Genomic DNA, 18,299 nt, shown 5'->3' on the forward strand with positions numbered 1-18,299 from the left:
ACACAACAAAGTTTTCAGTGAATCACAATGTATTTACGTAATGTCTTAAACATGATGATGTTTTATGTCTGAATATCTCATCTGGTCTTTAAAGGGAGTTTCAGTTGGAAAACTGGGGCTGTATTTTGTTTTTTTATTAGAAAAGGAAATCAGAAGAGATTGTTGAAGGGCCTGTGTGATTTAAGGTACATGTTCTGTTTAAAAGCTAATGATAGTAGGATTCAATGCAAACTAAAACACATTTGAACTGAAATTCAAAACAACAGAAAGCATGAAAAAGCGCAGTCTGTGGGATCTACTGTACAGGCCTGAAGCTGATCTCTACAGACTAGATGAGGAAATTAGTGTATAGGGCCTCGATGGTCAACAAATCTGAATAAATGAAAGCAAACGAGGTAGATATTTCAAAAGTTGAAGAAAATATTAAAAGCCTAAGAACCATACAGAAGTTACAGTTTTCTAGGATTTCTAGATTCGATGATCCAATCCCCTCTGTAGTGTACAGTATTAATGAATGTTTATTGACATTAATACCATCATCATTTTGAGCTTTCTCTATTAAATACTTATTGTTTTCTTCCGTTCCTGCTGGTATACATTTATTTTAAGTATATTAAATCACAAACTTTCTTAATATCACCTCAAATTCATGTGGAGACTTACATTAAAAACATCAATGACGTCCTGGTTTGGTTTGGTTGTTGCAGGGTTTTCATTAGATAAGATATAAGGAACTGTCATTGAAGTCCTAATATGTAAATTACAGCATTTATAGTTGTATCAGTTTTTACTGTATGCACAGCACCAGGAGCAGAGGCCTTGGGTGTAGTTTGTTGTCCAGTGTTGGAGGATCACGGAGCTGTTTGAAGGACAGACAGAGCTCCGGTCATAAACGTCCAGCCCTGAGAGCCAAGCACCAATAAACAGGCTGAACTAGACAGAACGAACCAACTTAACAGGCCACTGAGACGCCGAGCATCAAGAACTCATCCCAGCATCTTACCTATCATTCGTCTTTACACCTGAGAGGACAGAGCTGACTTCAGGACACGACTGTCCTCCACATTCAGATTTAATTTAATTTTATAGGCAGGTTTTAGAAATGGATAAAGTCAGTTTAAATTTGAGTTGTTTTTTTTTCTTTTGCATGACAAAGACACAAATTGACCTAAAAAAGGTGTAAAAAATAAAACAAAACAAAAGACTTAAAACTACCACAACGAGACAGAAGATGAGCAGAGGACTTCAAAATAACCAAAAACTGATATAAATTGACATTAAAGACATGTGAAATTACTTTAAAAAAAAGAAAAATGAATTGGCCAAAAGGGGGATGCAAAATGACCACATAGAGAGGCTAGGAAATAATCATAAAATGACCATAAACACAGAACGACAAAAGGAATACAGATCAGCCTAAATGGGATGCAAAATGTTTATGAAGAGACAAGAAATAACCACAGATTCAAAATGACATGGATGAAGTACAAAATAAGAAAAAGAGATTAAAAGAATGACCAAAATGAGAGGTACAAACTGATGAATAAAATAAAACGGTACAGAACAGAACAACAAAATATGTCAAGATGTATAAATTGATGCAAAATGACCACAAAGTGATTAAAATTGACTAAAATGAAAATTAGGGAGATGCAAAATGACCCAAGAAAGACATTTAAGATTAAGTGGCCAAAAAAAGGATGCAAAATGGCCAAGAAGGAACTACCAAATCACCACAGATTCAGAATATCCACAGAGACACAAAGGCGCAAGAGACGAAAAAAGGGGGGGGATGCAGAGTTACCAAAACGGGATGCAAAATGATGAGAGGCACAAAATGACAAAGAGGGATGCAGATTGATCATCAAACGGATGTGAAATGACAAACTAGAAGCATAAATTGACCAAAAGGGAACAAATTAACTACAACGTGATTCAAATATGACCACAGAAACAAAAAGGGGATGCAAAATAACCAGAAACGACATAAAGGAAGCAAAAAGGGGGGATGCAAAATAGCCAAAAGGGGAAGGCCAAATGTACTTGGTTTTTCTTTTGTTTTCTTTTGTTTTTTTTACAATAAAGGTCTAAACTTTAACAATCTTTCAGTTAGATGTTCATCTGAAATTTGGTCTCTTCTGAATTTATAAAAAAACAAACAAGTAGTATAATTTTTTTCCAAAACAGCCTGAATGTAGTGCTGCTGCTGTCGCCTGAAAAAAACAACAACACTGAACTTCCCTTTTCTCCCTGGAGGCCGGACGCTGACGTCTGACTGATGTCCTTCACCTTCTCTCACATTAAGTGGCCAAAAAAAGGATGCAAAATGGCCAAGAAGGAACTATACAGAATCACCACAGATTCAGTATATCCACAGAGACACAAAGGCATGAGAGAAGAAAAAAAGGGGGGGTGCAGAGTTACCAAAACGGGATGCAAAATAATGAGAGGCACAAAATGATAAAGAGGGATGCAGATTGATCAGTAAACGGAGGTGAAATGACAAACTAAAAGCATAAATTGACCAAAAGGGAACAATATGACCACAGAAACTAAAAGGGGATGCAAAATAACCAGAAAGGACATAAAGGGAACAAAAAGGGGGGGATGCAAAATAGTCAAAAAAGGGAGGCCAAATGTACCAGGTTTTGTTTGTTTTCACAATAAAGGCCTAAGGATAAAACTCTGAGTTAGATGTTCACCTGAAATTTAGTCTCTTCTGAATTTATATATAACAAAAGTATAGTACGGTAAAACAATTTTTTTTTCAAAAACAGCCTGAATTGCTGCTGTCGCCTGAAAAAAAAACACTGAACTTCCCTTTTCTCCCTGGAGGCCGGCTGGACGGACGCTGACGTCTGACTGATGTTCTTCACCTTCTCTCTTAATTCAGATGTCCGGCTAATTCCTGTGTAGGGGCTCGGGGTCCCGCCTCCCCGGGGAGGCTTAAATCAGCGTTTCTGTGACAGGACTCGTGAGTGGCAGCGACGCCCCCAATCAGCACCTAATAATAAGCCCACTCCCCAGCAGAGGTCAGCCCCGCCCTCGCCCCTGCATGGGGAAGTGGTGGTGGGGGAAGAAGTTTCCTTTTGCTTAAATAAACATGAGATCACAGCTGTTTAGTTATTCTGAAAGATACTCATGTAGTCATGCTCTTTAGAAACTTTCCAACATCTCTTATATTACTTATATTTATATCATTGTCACTGCAATATTTTAACACCATTTTACCTTGCAATACTTTTATATCAGGCCACCTTAGATCCTTATATCCTATACTTGTTTTTGCACATTGCCTGGTTGAAGGTTGATTTGTTTTTATTGTTTATTGTGTCTATTTTTTCTGTCTGTTGAGTTGTGTTGTGTTTGTGTTTTGTGGTTTTTTTTTAGCCCTCTCTACTTTGTTCTTAACTTGGCTGATGGTAACAATTAAATTTCCCCGTTGTGGGATGAATAAAGTACGTCTAATCTAATCTAATCTCATAGAACTGGTTGAAATGAAATATCATGAGGTTGTTAAAGGGCAAATAAAGAAGCATTGTCACATTTTTTTCCACCTCAGCCAAATGCAAAAACGTTTTCACGGTTGTTTTTTCAGTATTTTGAATTTTCACTCCGTAACTATTTTATTATCAGGAAAAAATATTAAAATCTAATCTGATTGTGTTCCCCCGAAGACGAATCATCAAAAACATGTGGATCCCCTGACTTTTCCATCACCCATGATACTGGTGACTGGTCAGTGTCAGACTCATCAATTCATGTCATATAGTATCTAAATGAAACAATAACCAGTTTTCAACTTGCCAGTGAGCGACTGCTTCATAACTTAACTACAGATGTTGTCATTTGATTTATTTCTAATGTTTAGTTGGAAACTCATTGTTGAACTTTTAACTCATTTGGTGCAATATTTACATTTCCCGGTGATTATTTGGTGCTTCTTTCAACTTCTGGAGCCCATAGTGTCTCTTTATATTTATCTGTATAGGCCTAGCTAGCCTATAGTGAGGGGGGATAGTTAATTAGTTAACAGGTCAGGTCCATTTAACTTGGGATTAGGCACCAAGACACCACATCACAACACAGAACACGTGTCATCATCTGGTTTTTGTTTTTTTTTTTTTACAAAATATCAGCAAACAGTCAAATTAAGATACAAAATAAAGCAATATTTTCTGTATCAGTTAAACAGCAGCACATACCACAAATATTAGTTTTAATATGGGATTTAATATGTGATTTTGGCCAAAATAAATTCTTCATCAACACAGTAGAAGAAGTTTGTTGTCACGGTTACAATAATTAAAGTCAAGTTAACTTTTCCCTTGCTTTATTCCCATCATAATTAAGCTACTAGGCAACCACTATGGTGTTGCCTAGCAAAAAAACGTAACACTAGGTCGTATAGCCTAAAAACCTGCAGCACAAACGACCTATGGGTCTGTCTTTCTTTCTTTCTTTCTTTCTTTTTTCTTTCTATCTTTTTTCTTTCTTCTGCCTGTAGCTGTGCACATTAAAGGAGCTGTGGGTGTTTATTGTAAATTAAAACCAATAACACACAGACCTCTGCTCTCTCCCTCCTCCCAACCTGCTGCTCTGCATCAGAATGAAAAAAAAAAAAAAAATCAGAGAAATCAGGCCTCGTGCCAATTATACTCCACCTCAGGATTGCTGCTGTGTATGTGTGTGTGTGTGTGTAGCCTATATTATAAACTTTTATTCCGGTTTGTGTTTTACTCTTTATCCACGAACAACATGAATAAATTTACCACCGCCGCCGCCTCCTCCCACTCCCACAAATCTACTCGTCCGGCACAAACTGCAGAGCCACTCTAGTCACCTTGAAATTTCCTCTGCTATTTTCCAATTAAAAGCTTAATAGCCCTGGAGCGCGGCCTCACGTGGGGAAGTTTACCGTGTGCTCTTATTCTAAAGGGAAGCCGCGCGGCCTCGATCCCATTATTTGCTTGAATAAACCTTTTTTACGGTCAAGAAACGGGCCCCGGCTTTGTCCGGTGTTATGTTTCAATGCCCTCTATTAGTCCAGCAGAGGGGACACATCAGCAGCCTCCACACGGCTCCCAGAGGGCTTTTTATACACGTTCAGACCTAATCATCTCAGTTATGTACGATTGTGTTTAAAAAAAAGAAAAGAAAGAAAGAAGAAGGTGCGAGAAGCAGCGTTTTGTTTCCGGGTATAGAGCACCGTGTTGGTGCAGCCTGCAGGCAGCGCTGAGGGCAAACAACACAACACAAATGACTCTTATAATCCACAACACAAGTCGAGTTGATGCATTAAAACGAAATCTGCAGCTACTTTAACATCTTTTACACAGTTTATGCTGCTGTTTCTACATCTTAACATGTCAAATAAACATTTAGCCTACATTATGCACATTAATTCCACCTGTAGTGCAAAGAAAACTTACAATTTTATCACCCTATACTGTTCACAGCTGGATGATGATGACAGCTCCACATCTGTTACAGATGTTTATGCAGCTTAAAAGTCCATGTCGACTTGTTGGAGAGATAATAATAATAATAATAAATAGTAATGTTTCCATCTGTTTCATGCAGGAACCTCCATCATATACAGTTTATAATGTACCAGTTCAAGCATTCAAAGTGAATTATTGGCCTCATATTAAAGATAGATAAATAAATAATCTGTCTGTCTTGACATGATTTTTAATGATATCAACGTTCAGACTCAGTTGTCTTATAAAATGTCTCCTTACAGGACAGATGTGACAGCTGTGATGTCCAGATCACTGGTTTATTCTAACAGTATCTATATGTTCATGCTGTCTTCATCAGTTAGCTGTGACATTTTTTTTTTTAGGAAATGTAACTTGTGCATCGTCTTTTAACCAGAGTATCTTTATTTACATGCAGAGACTCAACTTTCCTGCATCTGAAATGTTTCATTATAGTGTTGATGGAGAGATCTTGTGTTTGTTTTTGCTAAACTCACATAAACACACACTTACATTTAGGATGGTCACAGATTAAATGTTTGGGAGTTATTTCATATCACAGGCCTGTACCAGTGTGTTGGTATTTTCATGTTATTTCTGGACACAGTGACGCTGCAGCTCCTCCTCTGTAACATCTGTAACATCTGTAATAACATCACTTCATTTCAGCTGCAGAATCTCGGAGCTTCATTTGTTTCTACTTGTGTCTCTGTGGGTTTATCTGAACCTCTGCTCCTCTAGTCTGCTCCATCTGAATCATTATTCTACCTGAGACATTATTGGGTGGCTGCAAATCTTTCTTTTTAATTGTTGCAATAATGAAATTTCAGCCGTTTAAAGTGAAGAGAGGACTTTATTATTATTATCAGGCTTAATATGAAAACTGCATGTGCTCCTCCCATAGGGTCAAGTGGTCACTCTGGGTCAAATGTGCCTAATAATATAGGCTAGCAGAATCCCGGAGCTCATTTGTTTCTACTTGTGTCTCTGTGGGTTTATCTGAACCTCTCCTCCTCCTCCTCCTCCTCTGCTCCTCTGTTCCTCGCTGCTGCTGCTGCAGGTTTTTCTTTTTTGTTTTTTCTCGCCCACTTCACTTCAGCCTCCTCACCACGTGTTTTTTTTTTGTTTTTTTTCCTCCCCTTCCCTCTCAGGCGCTTTGACGCGAGTAACAGCGTTTGGTTACTCGTCGTCTCCAAAGTGCGTGTCAGCCCTGATGCATATCTGTGCTGTCAGCCGGGGGAAAGAAAGGTGGATCCTCCACTTACAAGCCAACAACACCTCTCCTCCTCCTCCTCCTCCTCTTCTTCCTCCTGTCATGCATGTAGCAGCAGCAGCTCCGTCTCTCTGACCTCTCTGGCCGCTGACAGCCTCCTCTCTCCTCTCTCCTCTCTCCTCTCTCCAGCCATGAACGGCTACGGCTCTCCCTACCTCTACATGGGCGCTCCGGTGTCTCAGCCCCGCGCGCCGCTGCAGAGGACCCCCAAGTGCGCGCGGTGCCGGAACCACGGCGTGCTGTCGTGGCTCAAAGGTCACAAGCGCTACTGCCGCTTCAAGGACTGCACCTGCGAGAAGTGCATCCTCATCATCGAGCGGCAGCGCGTCATGGCGGCGCAGGTGGCGCTGCGCCGGCAGCAGGCCAACGAGAGTCTGGAGAGCCTCATCCCGGAGTCGCTGCGGGTGCTGCCCGGCCTCGGGATGCCGGGACCCGGGGAGAGGAGCCAGGACACCCCGCCGCCCAGGGCCGAGGAGCTGGAGCTGCGGTGGAGCAGCGCGGCGCAAACCTGCTCAGGTAGGAGGGGGAGGAAGGACCGCTTCTCTCAACTTTAATGATTTAAATGGCTGGTCTTTTCTTTTCTTTTCCTTTCCTTTCTTTTCTTTCCTTTTTTTGTTAATGTAGCAGAAAAACAAATAGCTCTAGAATAACCTACATTTTAGACTTTATCTGTCCTAATAAGAATAGCCTAATAGAAATAAATTAAATGGCATGTTCTACTGTAAGTAACCCTCAAACAAACTTTCCAAACATTGTTTTAGAAAAAAACATCTTTAAATGACAAATCTGGAAAAAGTGTAAACATTTTTATCAATCACTGATGTTTATTTGAGCCTAATTTAATTATGCAGTGTGGGAATAGACTCAGTCTCTTTCGCTAGGATGATGAAGGTCCACTTCTCTCAACTTTAGCTTTAGTTTAATAATTTAAATAGCTGGTCTTTTCTTTTCTTTTTTGTTAAAGTAGCAGAAAAACAAATAGGCCAGCCTACATTTTAGACTTTATCTGTTAATACTATAATAATAGCCTAGAATTTATAGAAATAGCCCAAATTAAATGACAGTTCTACTGTCAGTAACCCTCAAACAAACTTTCCAAACATTGTTTTAGAAAAAAAAACATCATTAAATGACTAATTTGGAAAAAGTGTAAACATTTTTATCAATCACTGATGTTTATTTGAGCCTAATTTAATTATGCAGTGGGGGAATAGACTCATCCCATATAGTCTCTTTTCGCTATAGGAGGATGAAGGTCCACTTCTCTCAGCTTTAGCTTTAGTTTAATGATTTAAATGGCTGCTCTTTTCTTTTTTGTTAATGTAGCAGAAAAAGAAATAAGCCTAGAATAACCTACATTTGAGACGTTATCTGTTAATACTATAGGCTAATAGTAATAATAATAGCCTATTAGAAATAAATTAAATGGCAGTTCTACTGTCAGTAACCCTCAAACAAACTTTCCAAAAATTGTTTTAGAAAAAAAAAACATCTTTAAATGACAAATCTGGAAAAAGTGTAAACATTTTTAAATAATCAAAGATCAATCATGATGTTTATTTGAGCCTAATTTAATTATGCAGTGGGGGAATAGACTCATCCCATATAGTCTCTTTTCGTTAAGGTCCACTTCTCTCAAATTTATAGCTTTAAATGGCTGGTCTTTTCTTTTCTTTTTTGTTAATGTAGCAGAAAAACAAATAGGCCTAAAATAACCTACATTTTAGACTTTAACTGTTAATACAGGCTATAATAATACTTATTATTTATCAACTTATTTTATGCCACTTTTTGTAGACGTTGTTTGTTGATGTTTTTCTACTTCCATTTCTTCTTCGCTTGGATGTATATTATCTGATTTGTGAATGAATTCTTCGTAACAAGGGGTAGACAGTTCGCTTCTTTCTGCTCCCTTTCATTCAAGAGTTACAGTATTGTCATTTTTTTTAATTAGTTTTATTTTTTTGTTTTTATGCTCGATAAATGAATGAATGAAATAAATAATAAATAAACTAAACTAAACTAATAATAATAGCCTATAAATGAAATGGCAGTTCTACTGTCAGTAACCCTCAAACAAACTTTCCAAACATTGTTTTAGAAAAAAACATCTTTAAATGACAAATATGGAAAAAAAGTGTAAACATTTTCAAATAATCAAAGATCGATCACTGATGTTTATTTGTTTTAAACTGTGCAGCGTTTTAACGAAGCTGCTGTCACAGTTGTTATGTAACATTACAGTCAGTTAGTGAACACACTGAATACTGGTTGTGTTTGTGTTTTACAGTTTTATTTTGTTTCAGTCTGTTGTTGTTTCACACTCGTCTCAGGATGAGATGGTTTTGTTTTCATTCACGTTAAAAGGACGAGAGAGGAAACGAAATACAGGAGCAGCTGACTGAATTAATACAAAATATAGGCTATTAGTTGATTTTATATTGATGATCTTAAAAAAATATATATCAGTGAACGTATTTTATGACAGAGCATGAAGACTGCCTCGTGTAGAAGGTGTTATTACTGTTTTCTGACATTTTAAACAAAATATTATAAGGAAATGTATTTTATTTTACTTTTATTTTTAAATGATTGAAGAATCGAAATCCCTTCATATATTTAAAAAGTTTTTGGTATAGGCCAGTTTTCTTTTCTCTTTTGTAATCAAAAATGTGAATTAAAAAACCAAAGGTGTTGATCACTGATAGACATCATGAGCCTATTCCCCCACGCATATAGGTTATATAGATATACTGTATATTGTATTCTAGTACCTAGTATAATTTAATAATATAGCTATTTATATTTTTGCAAGAACCATATTTTATATTCCTCAAGGCCTCAGTCATTTTTTTTTCATTTGAATCATATTCTACCTGAGACATGATGCTTATTCGATGGCTGCAAAACTTTCAGTTTCACATTTAATTGTTCCACTTATTACATTTCAGCCGTTTTAAGTGAAGACGACTTTATTATTATCAGGCTTAATGTGGAAACAGGCCTGTAGCTACTCCTCCTCTGGGGTCAAGAGGTCACTCTGGGTCAAATGTGCCTAATAATTTAATTAATTAATGTTCAAAATAGCCTATGCAGGTCAGCAGGTGTAGTTTCTTGGGTGTTTTTTTCTCTCTGTTCACCTGCGTGGAGACACAGCATCTGTCAGCGGGTTAACAGATGACGGTCATCAGCACCGAAAGTCGAAATCAGATGAGATGTTGTTACCGGAGCAACAGGCGGTTTGTTCACAGACACACAGACACAGACTCAGATCCCTCCGCGGCTCCGTCAGCACTTTGAGAGAAGTCAAGTCAAGTATATATAGTTTATTTGTCCCAGCTTGGGCAATTTGGTTACAGTCTAGGTGTGTAAAAGACATAAAAAAACAATATTCCAACACATCACGGTCATATAGGCTAGCCTATCTAAAAACAAAAAACAATAATGCAACAAAGGGCAATTTCAGGTGAAGTGTCAACCACATAGATCTCCAACATCAACATCAACAACATCATCATCGTCGTCAATATCAAACTCATCGTCATCATCATCAACATGACCATCATCGTTAATAGTAGGCTAAGTAAGTAAATAAATAAATCCTCTGGGAGACAAAAAGCTGACAAGCGAGTTAATGTGTTTCTTCTTGTTGGTTTAGTTTCTCTGCTGCAGGATGATGTAGTCTGATTTCTTTCACTGCTTTTATGGTGGTAACACTGTTCATACCTGTAGGCTAACACATGGATATAGATAGTTTTGTTGTATAGGCAAGGCAAGGCAGCTTTATTCCTTCAGCGCATTTCATATCAAGGGGGAACTCAATGTGCTTTACATAAAAGCAAAACATAGCCTATAAATAATAAAAAAAATAAACTAAAATAGAGCATAACATATGAGTTTGCAGCATGAAATACTGATTTGTATTAAAAACGATTAAGAGGATTTACAGTGCCAATCCAAGATTTAAAGTTCTTCACAAAAGAGCTCACATGAAAACATCAATGTTTTAACTTGTTTTTTTTTTTTTTAAATGCTTAGAGTTGGGTCTGATTTCAGTTCTGTAAACCAAATTTGTAGTGGGTATACTGAAATACTAATGCATTTTCAGTGGGTATAGCCTACTGAGCATAGCCTACCTGAGTATCACACAGACTACACCACTGGATAAAACATCTGGTGTTGTGTTTCTTCCTCCTCCTCCTCCTCCTGACTCCCGCTGTGTTGTTTCCTCCATCAGAGGCGACAGCAGAAGAGGCCGCGGACGAGGCGTCGGGGCCGGAGAACAACGGCGGCGGCTCCTCCTGCTGCAGCGAGAAGGAGCTGCTGCAGGAGCCGCTCAGCTCCCCGGAGGAGGACTCCTCCAACTCCAACTCCAAGCCCAACTCCTGCTACACCCCGGAGCCCCCGCTGGAGCCCCCCACCACCGCCCCCCTCCTGCACGCGGAGCCAGGGGAGGAGGAGGAGCAGAGCCGCTACAGCCACAGCAGGCACGAGAAGGAGAAGGAGAAGGAGAAGGAGAAGGAGAAGGAGACCACCACCACCAAGTCCGAGACTCCTCCTTCTCCTCCTCCTAGTCAGAAGTTTCCCGAGAGCGTCCTGATCGAGGGTCTGTCCGGCTCCATCCAGCTGCCCTTCAGCCTGCGCGCGAACCGGCCGCCGCTCGACGTGCTCAAGAAGATCTTCCCCGCGCACAAACCGCCGGTGCTCGAGCTCATCCTGCGGGGCTGCGGCGGGGACCTGGTGGGCGCCATCGAGGTGCTGCTCTCACAACACACGCAGCAACACACTCACAACACTCACAACACGCACAACACGCACGCCGACACGCACAACACGCACCCGCACCTGCACAGTCTGCACGCGCCGGACGGACACCTGTTCGAGCCCCACGCCCACGCGCACGCGGCCCTGGGCTCCTACCACCCGGTGTCCTCCGCTAAGTGGTCGGTGGGCTCCGCCTTCCGGGTCCCAGAGTCGCTCCGCTTCACGTCCGATTCCGCCGCCGCCGCCGCCGCGCTTGTCCCTCTGCAGCACCCGTCCTTCGCGCCGCAGCCCGCCGTGACCACGCGCTACCCGCTCATGCTGCGCAACTCGCTCACCACGCGCAGCGGCAGCGGCGGCGGCCAGACCGGAAGTAGTCAGACCGGAAGTAGCCCCAGCCCCTTCGTGCACAACGACGTGACTCTGTGGAGCACCGTGGCGCTGCAGCAGCAGTACCAGCTGCGCGCGGCGGCGGCGCATGCGGCGGCGGCGGCTCATCAGGCCCAGTACGTCTCCCCCTTCTCCCCCCACCACTCCCCCTCCCCCACGTTCCGCAGCTCCCCCGTCCTCCCCCCTCCTCCTCCTCCTCCTCCCGTCTCCTCCTCCTCCTCCAGAGCCTCGGAGGAGCAGCAGCAGCGCATCAGCAGCATCCAGGAGGAGAGCAGCTGCTGCAAACCCGGCCTCTACTCCCCCGAGGAGGAGTACGAGGAGCGCTCCGACTCCACCTGAGGCGCGTGCTGCTGCTGCTGCTGCTGACAATGATGCTGATGATGGACCATGGGTGCAGATCCCGGGGGGGAGACTTCACATTTTAGATTCACATCTAAAAAGAAATGATTGAAATGGTGGAACAAATAATGTTTGACAAATATATTTCTTCAATTTTGGGTGAACTATCCCTTTAATGTTTAATATTTCTGACTCCACATCCCATCTCTGGTCTCCTCCACTATGATGCAAATGAGTGGGCAGTTTCTTACACAGACACTGATGACATCAGCAGGCGTTAAAGAAACAAACGACCCCTTCAATCTTTGGGCTTCATATTTTGATATTCATCCATATCAATTAAAGCAGAAGTAAGCAGAATATTTGTGTTAATATAAGTCTTAAATAGTTATATCTTCCGACAGCAATCACTTCTATAGAGTGTTTGGTCTGAAACACGGGTCTGTCAGTCACTCTGCTCTGCTGTAAGCCGAGGAGAAAACTTTCCTTGTATCCTACAACCTTTATCCAATGAGGAGAGAGAACGGCATAAAGGGGCGGTCCTCTCTGTGTGTGCAGCCAAGGGATGCGCGTGAATGTGGTGACGTAGGGACGAGGACGGGGACTGCTAACTCCATCGGCTGACAGGAAGTTAGCCAAAACGACCGGATCGTTTAGGCTACTTCTGCTTTAATTGTCCCCCCCAATAAAAATACCCCAAATTATTCAAAATTGAACAACTGTATTTTCAGACTTAACATTTTAGATTCACATCTAAAAAGAAATGATTGAAATGGTGGAACAAATAATGTTTGACAAATGTATTTCTGACTCCACATCCCATCTCTGGTCTCCTCCACTACGATGCAAATGAATGGGCAGTTTCTTACACAGACACTGAAACGACCCCCTCAATCTTAGGCAAGGCAAGGCAATTTTATTTGTATAGCCCGTTTTTACAAACAGGGCTTTACATGGCATCACAACATCCCCTGCCGTTAGACCCTCACATCGACTGAGGAAAAACTCCATTGAAAATCCTTTTAACAGGGAAAAATTGGAGAAACCTCAGGGTGAGCAACAGAGGGGGGATCCCTCACCCAGGACGGGCAGACGTGGGCTTCATATTTTGATATTCATCCATATCAATTACGTAGCTAATTATGTATAAAGTTCTGCACACTGGGAGAAAAGGACATACCCGAGACCCCTAAAAGGATTTACTAATACTTAAAGGTACATTGTGTAGGAATTACTCCCATGTAGCGTTGCGGTTGTATATCGCAAGCAACTCAATCGTATTTTTCATGCTGCATTCACGTGAAATTGGGCAGACGGCAGACGGACGTAACGGCATAAACAAGCCTCTATGTAAACAAGTGGTCCGTCAGCACGAGGCAAAACAATACACGTGACAATATGTTGCCATGGCGATGTCGTATTGTTTACCTGACCCACGTTTTACCGGCTTTCTCTCGACTTCTGTGACTAAAATGACATCTGGTTTGTTAGCGACGGCCGCATGGCAGCCAGCACCGAGCTTACCCGCTCCATGGAGATATGAACGATATGAACGGCTAATTCAGAGCTGAAAGGAACACTTCAGTTTGTTGATGGGGTAAATTATTGATAAATGAAAAACGTTTGAACGAAATAAGCGATTTTCGTGAATAGATAACAGGAGAAGTTACACAATGTCCCTTTAAGTAAGCAGTGATTCGCGCTGTTGGCTGTTTAGGACAAATAAACAAGACAGGTAAGCATGATAAATGATTCCCTGTGCACCTACTTTTTGAATGATATGGCGAGGTTCTACGAGGTTGTGATGGCATGGTGACATGGTATGAGTTGCAAACGGGTAAAAAAAGAGAAAATAAATCACTTTTGTGCCCCCCCACCCCAAATCCTGACATGGGATCTGCACCCCTGCTGATGGACTATAACAGCAGCAGCACAAGGGAACCAAAAATGTATTCTTCTTCTCCAAGGACATCTCTACGTGGAAGACAGTGCTCACCTTGTGTTCAGGTGACAGACACATCACATGTCCTCGCGCTTCCAACAAGGTGATGTCCCCCTGGAACTTGACCAAAACGGATGAATGTAACACATTAAAAGTGATCATCACATCACTCATTTTATTTTGAAAACCCATTATCTATTTCCTGTCGACAGCATGTTTGTTACTGTGAAAACTATCGATGTAAAGATCGAACCACTGCATGTTATTAAGAGTTATGCCAAATAAACCTGAGTTGTCCAAACAGATCAGACTGTTTCCTGACTGTCTGCAGCTGTGGTTGCTGTTGTTGTTGTGTGTTTACAAATATTTGTTTTTTACAGTTACATTTTTTGTTTTATTTATTTATTTTGATTTTTTTTATAACACAACATTTTTTAAAAGGTATAATATGTAGGAATTACCCCCATCTAGCGGTGCGGTTGCATATCAGAACGTATTCTTGATGTTGCATTCACGTGAAATCGGGCAGACGTCAGACAGACAACAGACGCTGCATGTAACAGGATAAACAAGCCTCTAAAAAAACCCATAAAAAATGGCGATGCAACATGGCAGCCTTGGTTCGGTGCGCCCCCCCTTGTATATTTGTAACGACTTGTAACAACTCAATCTAAGGTACGAGAAAGCTTTCATTTGTATGTGGGTGTGATTCGACTTCAGTGAAATACGTATTAATGAAAGCAATATTTGATTTTTTCTAATAAAAAGCCAAATAAGTTACATATTGGGGCTTTAAATGTTTTGAAAATATCTAACCTGTGTCTCTTCCCTACAGTCACCTGGGGCCCTTAGCAGATTTTATTTTCCGAGGTGTTTATACTATATGGACAAAGTTTTACATTTTTATTGCAACAACAACACATCCACCTTCTCTTCACCTGCAGTGATCGGTCTGGTGTTGATTGTTAAGTCATTACAGCTCTCGTCGGTCGTTGCTCTCCTTATTGACTTGTTATCTTTCGCAGGCCTCATATTGCGCAGCGGATCAATTGCGCAATTTACACATATTGCTCAAAACGTGAGGCCCTCTATACGCACAGTTTGTGTTCTTCTGCCTTTTAGGAAGGGGGCAGCCCTGGCTGACTCCCACCGACCCATCAACTGGCTGCCATCAGTCTCCATCACAACAAAATATTCGTCCAGGTAATGATAATTAGTTACTTAAACATAAATCACCGTGGCTAATGGGTAAAATACAGATGGGAATTTTAAAATAAAGAAAGAAACGACAAAGACAGATAGTCACATTTACTCAGATTAAAGTTAAATTTGCAGATGTTGATTCCAAAAGTGTGAGAAATTAATGATCCCATATTTTATGAAAAAACAAACCATCATGGACCACCACCACTTCTCCAGTGTAAAACAATAACATGTTTTGCTTCTTTCATGAGTTTTTAGGATGCATGATAACTATACTGATCATTATCAGTCAAAATACTACTCGGATAATTACATTACTAGATCCAATCACAACATTGTCTTGATTTTGTTCATTTTCAGCCCATTTGGCCCCTGAGTTGATTTGAAACAATAATACATTAGGCTAATAGATTTTTGTTCTTGTCTCTGTTGTGATTACAACAGTCGTGATATCAGTTATATTATTGTGTTGAGTCAGAGGAAGAGCTATAATGTTAGATTTATCTTTACTCATTACAGCTAAACCTTTGTTAACCAACTTTTAGAAAGAAGTTACAGTGCATCCGTTGCCCTAAAAGACCAAGAACACAAATCTCTGCAGTGTCAGGGATCTTTTTGTGGATTATACTAGAAACTGTGTTAATTATTCCGGTCCAAACATCTTCTCCTTGTCATCTTCACGTGGAATAAGAACAGTTTATGTTTTACATGGGAAACAAAACAGCATTTAACACCATCAGCTCCGATGCATCATGTCAGACACCAGAATAATGTGATTAAAGTCATACTCTTCGTTTGTAACAGATACAACATAATAACACATTCACTCACAGTGTTATCAGTATGTGGAGGAAGAATCTATAACTCTTAAACATCCAACTCAATAAGACATTTAATGTAGATAAAATGCACTGAGATATATTTAGCATATTAGCTGAAAAATACGTTCATTTTCATTAATCATTTCTGTTAAAGTTCATTTATTAAATGTAACAATAGCTTAATGCTCATAAACATGTCAAAAGAAAGAGAGAAAAGTCACATTGTCTCCAGTTCAAGAAACAATAGAGTCTGAACTTATACAGGTCATCATTGATCTGTTAATTAGATTTTATATTGTTCTGAATCTGCAAACAAACTACAGTTATTCACATAAGTAGGCTAAGTTAAAAAAGTCAAAGCAGCGTTGTTAAGTTTCACTTATGGTGATGTTCGGGCTGCAAATCATTGATCATTCTACTCAGATAAATCACTGTTCATCTAGATTTACATCTAATTATGTCGCTTACAGCAGATTTATGAAAATATATGTGAATGATCACTTTTGGCTGATCATTACCCACCTCTGCTGTAACTTTAACCCCTTCTAGAGGCATCGACCCCTCGACCTGCCACAAAGAGGCAGCCACTGGATTAAAATTACATTTTAAAGAGTAAAAACAAACAAACAAACAAACAAACAAACAAACAGTGCAACTACATCCAGTTCCAGTGATTGGTCAAAAATAATAATTATCATTATTTGATTGATGGGTTAATGCATTCAACACACACACTCAATTCAAATTGACCCAAACTGTTCCCTTCCTTCCTTCCTTCCTTCCTTCCTTCCTTCCTTCCTTCCTTCCTTCCTTCCTTCCTTCCTTCCTTCCTTCCTTCCTTCCACAATCCTTTTTCCCTTCCTTCCCTTCATCCTTCCTTCTTCTTCCTTCCTCTTTTGATCCAGTTGACCTGATCTGTTCCCTCCCTCCCTCCATCTTCCTCTCCTTCCTTTTCCCCTTTCTTTCCACAATCCCTTTTCCCCTCCATTTCTTCCTTCTTTCTCCTTCCTTGAATGGAATCTGTTTCCTCCCTCCATCTTTCTTTCCTTCCTTTTTCCCTTCCTTCTTTTCTCCCATCTTTCCCTCTGTCCTTCCTTCCTTCCCTCTTTCCCTTCCTTCCTTCCTTCCTTCCTTCCTTCTATCCCTTTGTCCTTCCTTCCTTCCTTCCTTCCTTCCTTGACCCAGGAGGACAACAGGAGGGTTAAACCTGTCAAATGCCGCCATCTAGTGGTGAAACAGATGAACAGCACGTTTAATATTTCAGCCCCACACTGATCAACTTGGTTCCAGTAGCTCAGGACTTCGACACCTTATTTTTTTTAAGACTAATCATCAGGGATAATTTAAAAAAAAAAAAAGGTCAAGTTTTTTCATCCCTCATATGATACCAGGTTCAGTTGAGTCCAAGTTAATAACTGGGCATTTTGTCTTTAAATCATATGTCATTTATAAAGAAACCGTAAGTTACAGCTTCAAGTCACAACTACGACTTGGTAGCGTTCCAGGTAACCCGTAGCTCGTGTTTTTACCGTCCTGTTGTCTGTGAAAGTTCCCTATAACGGCCACTCGTAACTTCCGACCCGTGAACTCGTACCAGATCGAACTGGTATGACTTCACAGGAAGGAAAAACACAAAGTACGAGTTTCCTTGAACGCACCATGAGTTAGCAGCCCCCGCCCTTGTCAGGCATCAATTGGGCCTCGTGCTACGTCACCACATTCACGCGCATCCCTTGGCTGCACACACAGCCCTTCATGCCGTTCTCTCCCCTCATTGGATAACACTTGTATCCCACAAGGAAAATTTTCTCCTCGGGTTACAGCAGAGCAGAGTGACGGAGAGACTCGTGTTTAGGCTGAAATACTTCATGTAAGTGATTGCTGACGGAAAATAGGACTATTTAGGACTTATATTAACAAAAACATTCCACTGATATCTGCTTTAATTTGAACAGCTGAGTTTTCCATGAGTTTTTTATTTTTTATTATTCTTACTGTTAAAATAAGAATGGTCTTTTGGTCTTTTATCGTTTCAGTTTTGTTTTACATTTCACATACTTAACTATTAACTGCAATCAGATTGATCA

At 40.5% G+C, this 18,299-nt stretch overlaps 1 protein-coding gene across 1 annotated transcript; it reads left to right on the forward strand.

Moving 5' to 3' along the window:
* The first annotated feature begins 6,887 nt into the window (after window positions 1–6,887).
* On the forward strand, window positions 6,888–12,246 carry dmrt3a (doublesex and mab-3 related transcription factor 3a). The gene is made up of 2 exons (XM_085788046.1): window positions 6,888–7,272; window positions 10,994–12,246. The coding sequence occupies exons 1-2, from the start codon at window positions 6,888–6,890 to the stop codon at window positions 12,244–12,246; spliced, it is 1,638 nt and encodes a 545-aa protein (XP_085644172.1).
* The last annotated feature ends 6,053 nt before the right edge of the window (window positions 12,247–18,299 follow it).

Source organism: Trachurus japonicus, chromosome 9, assembly GCF_045865225.1.
Source record: "Trachurus japonicus isolate A0001 chromosome 9, Traja_1.0".
Taxonomy (NCBI): Eukaryota; Metazoa; Chordata; class Actinopteri; order Carangiformes; family Carangidae; genus Trachurus; species Trachurus japonicus.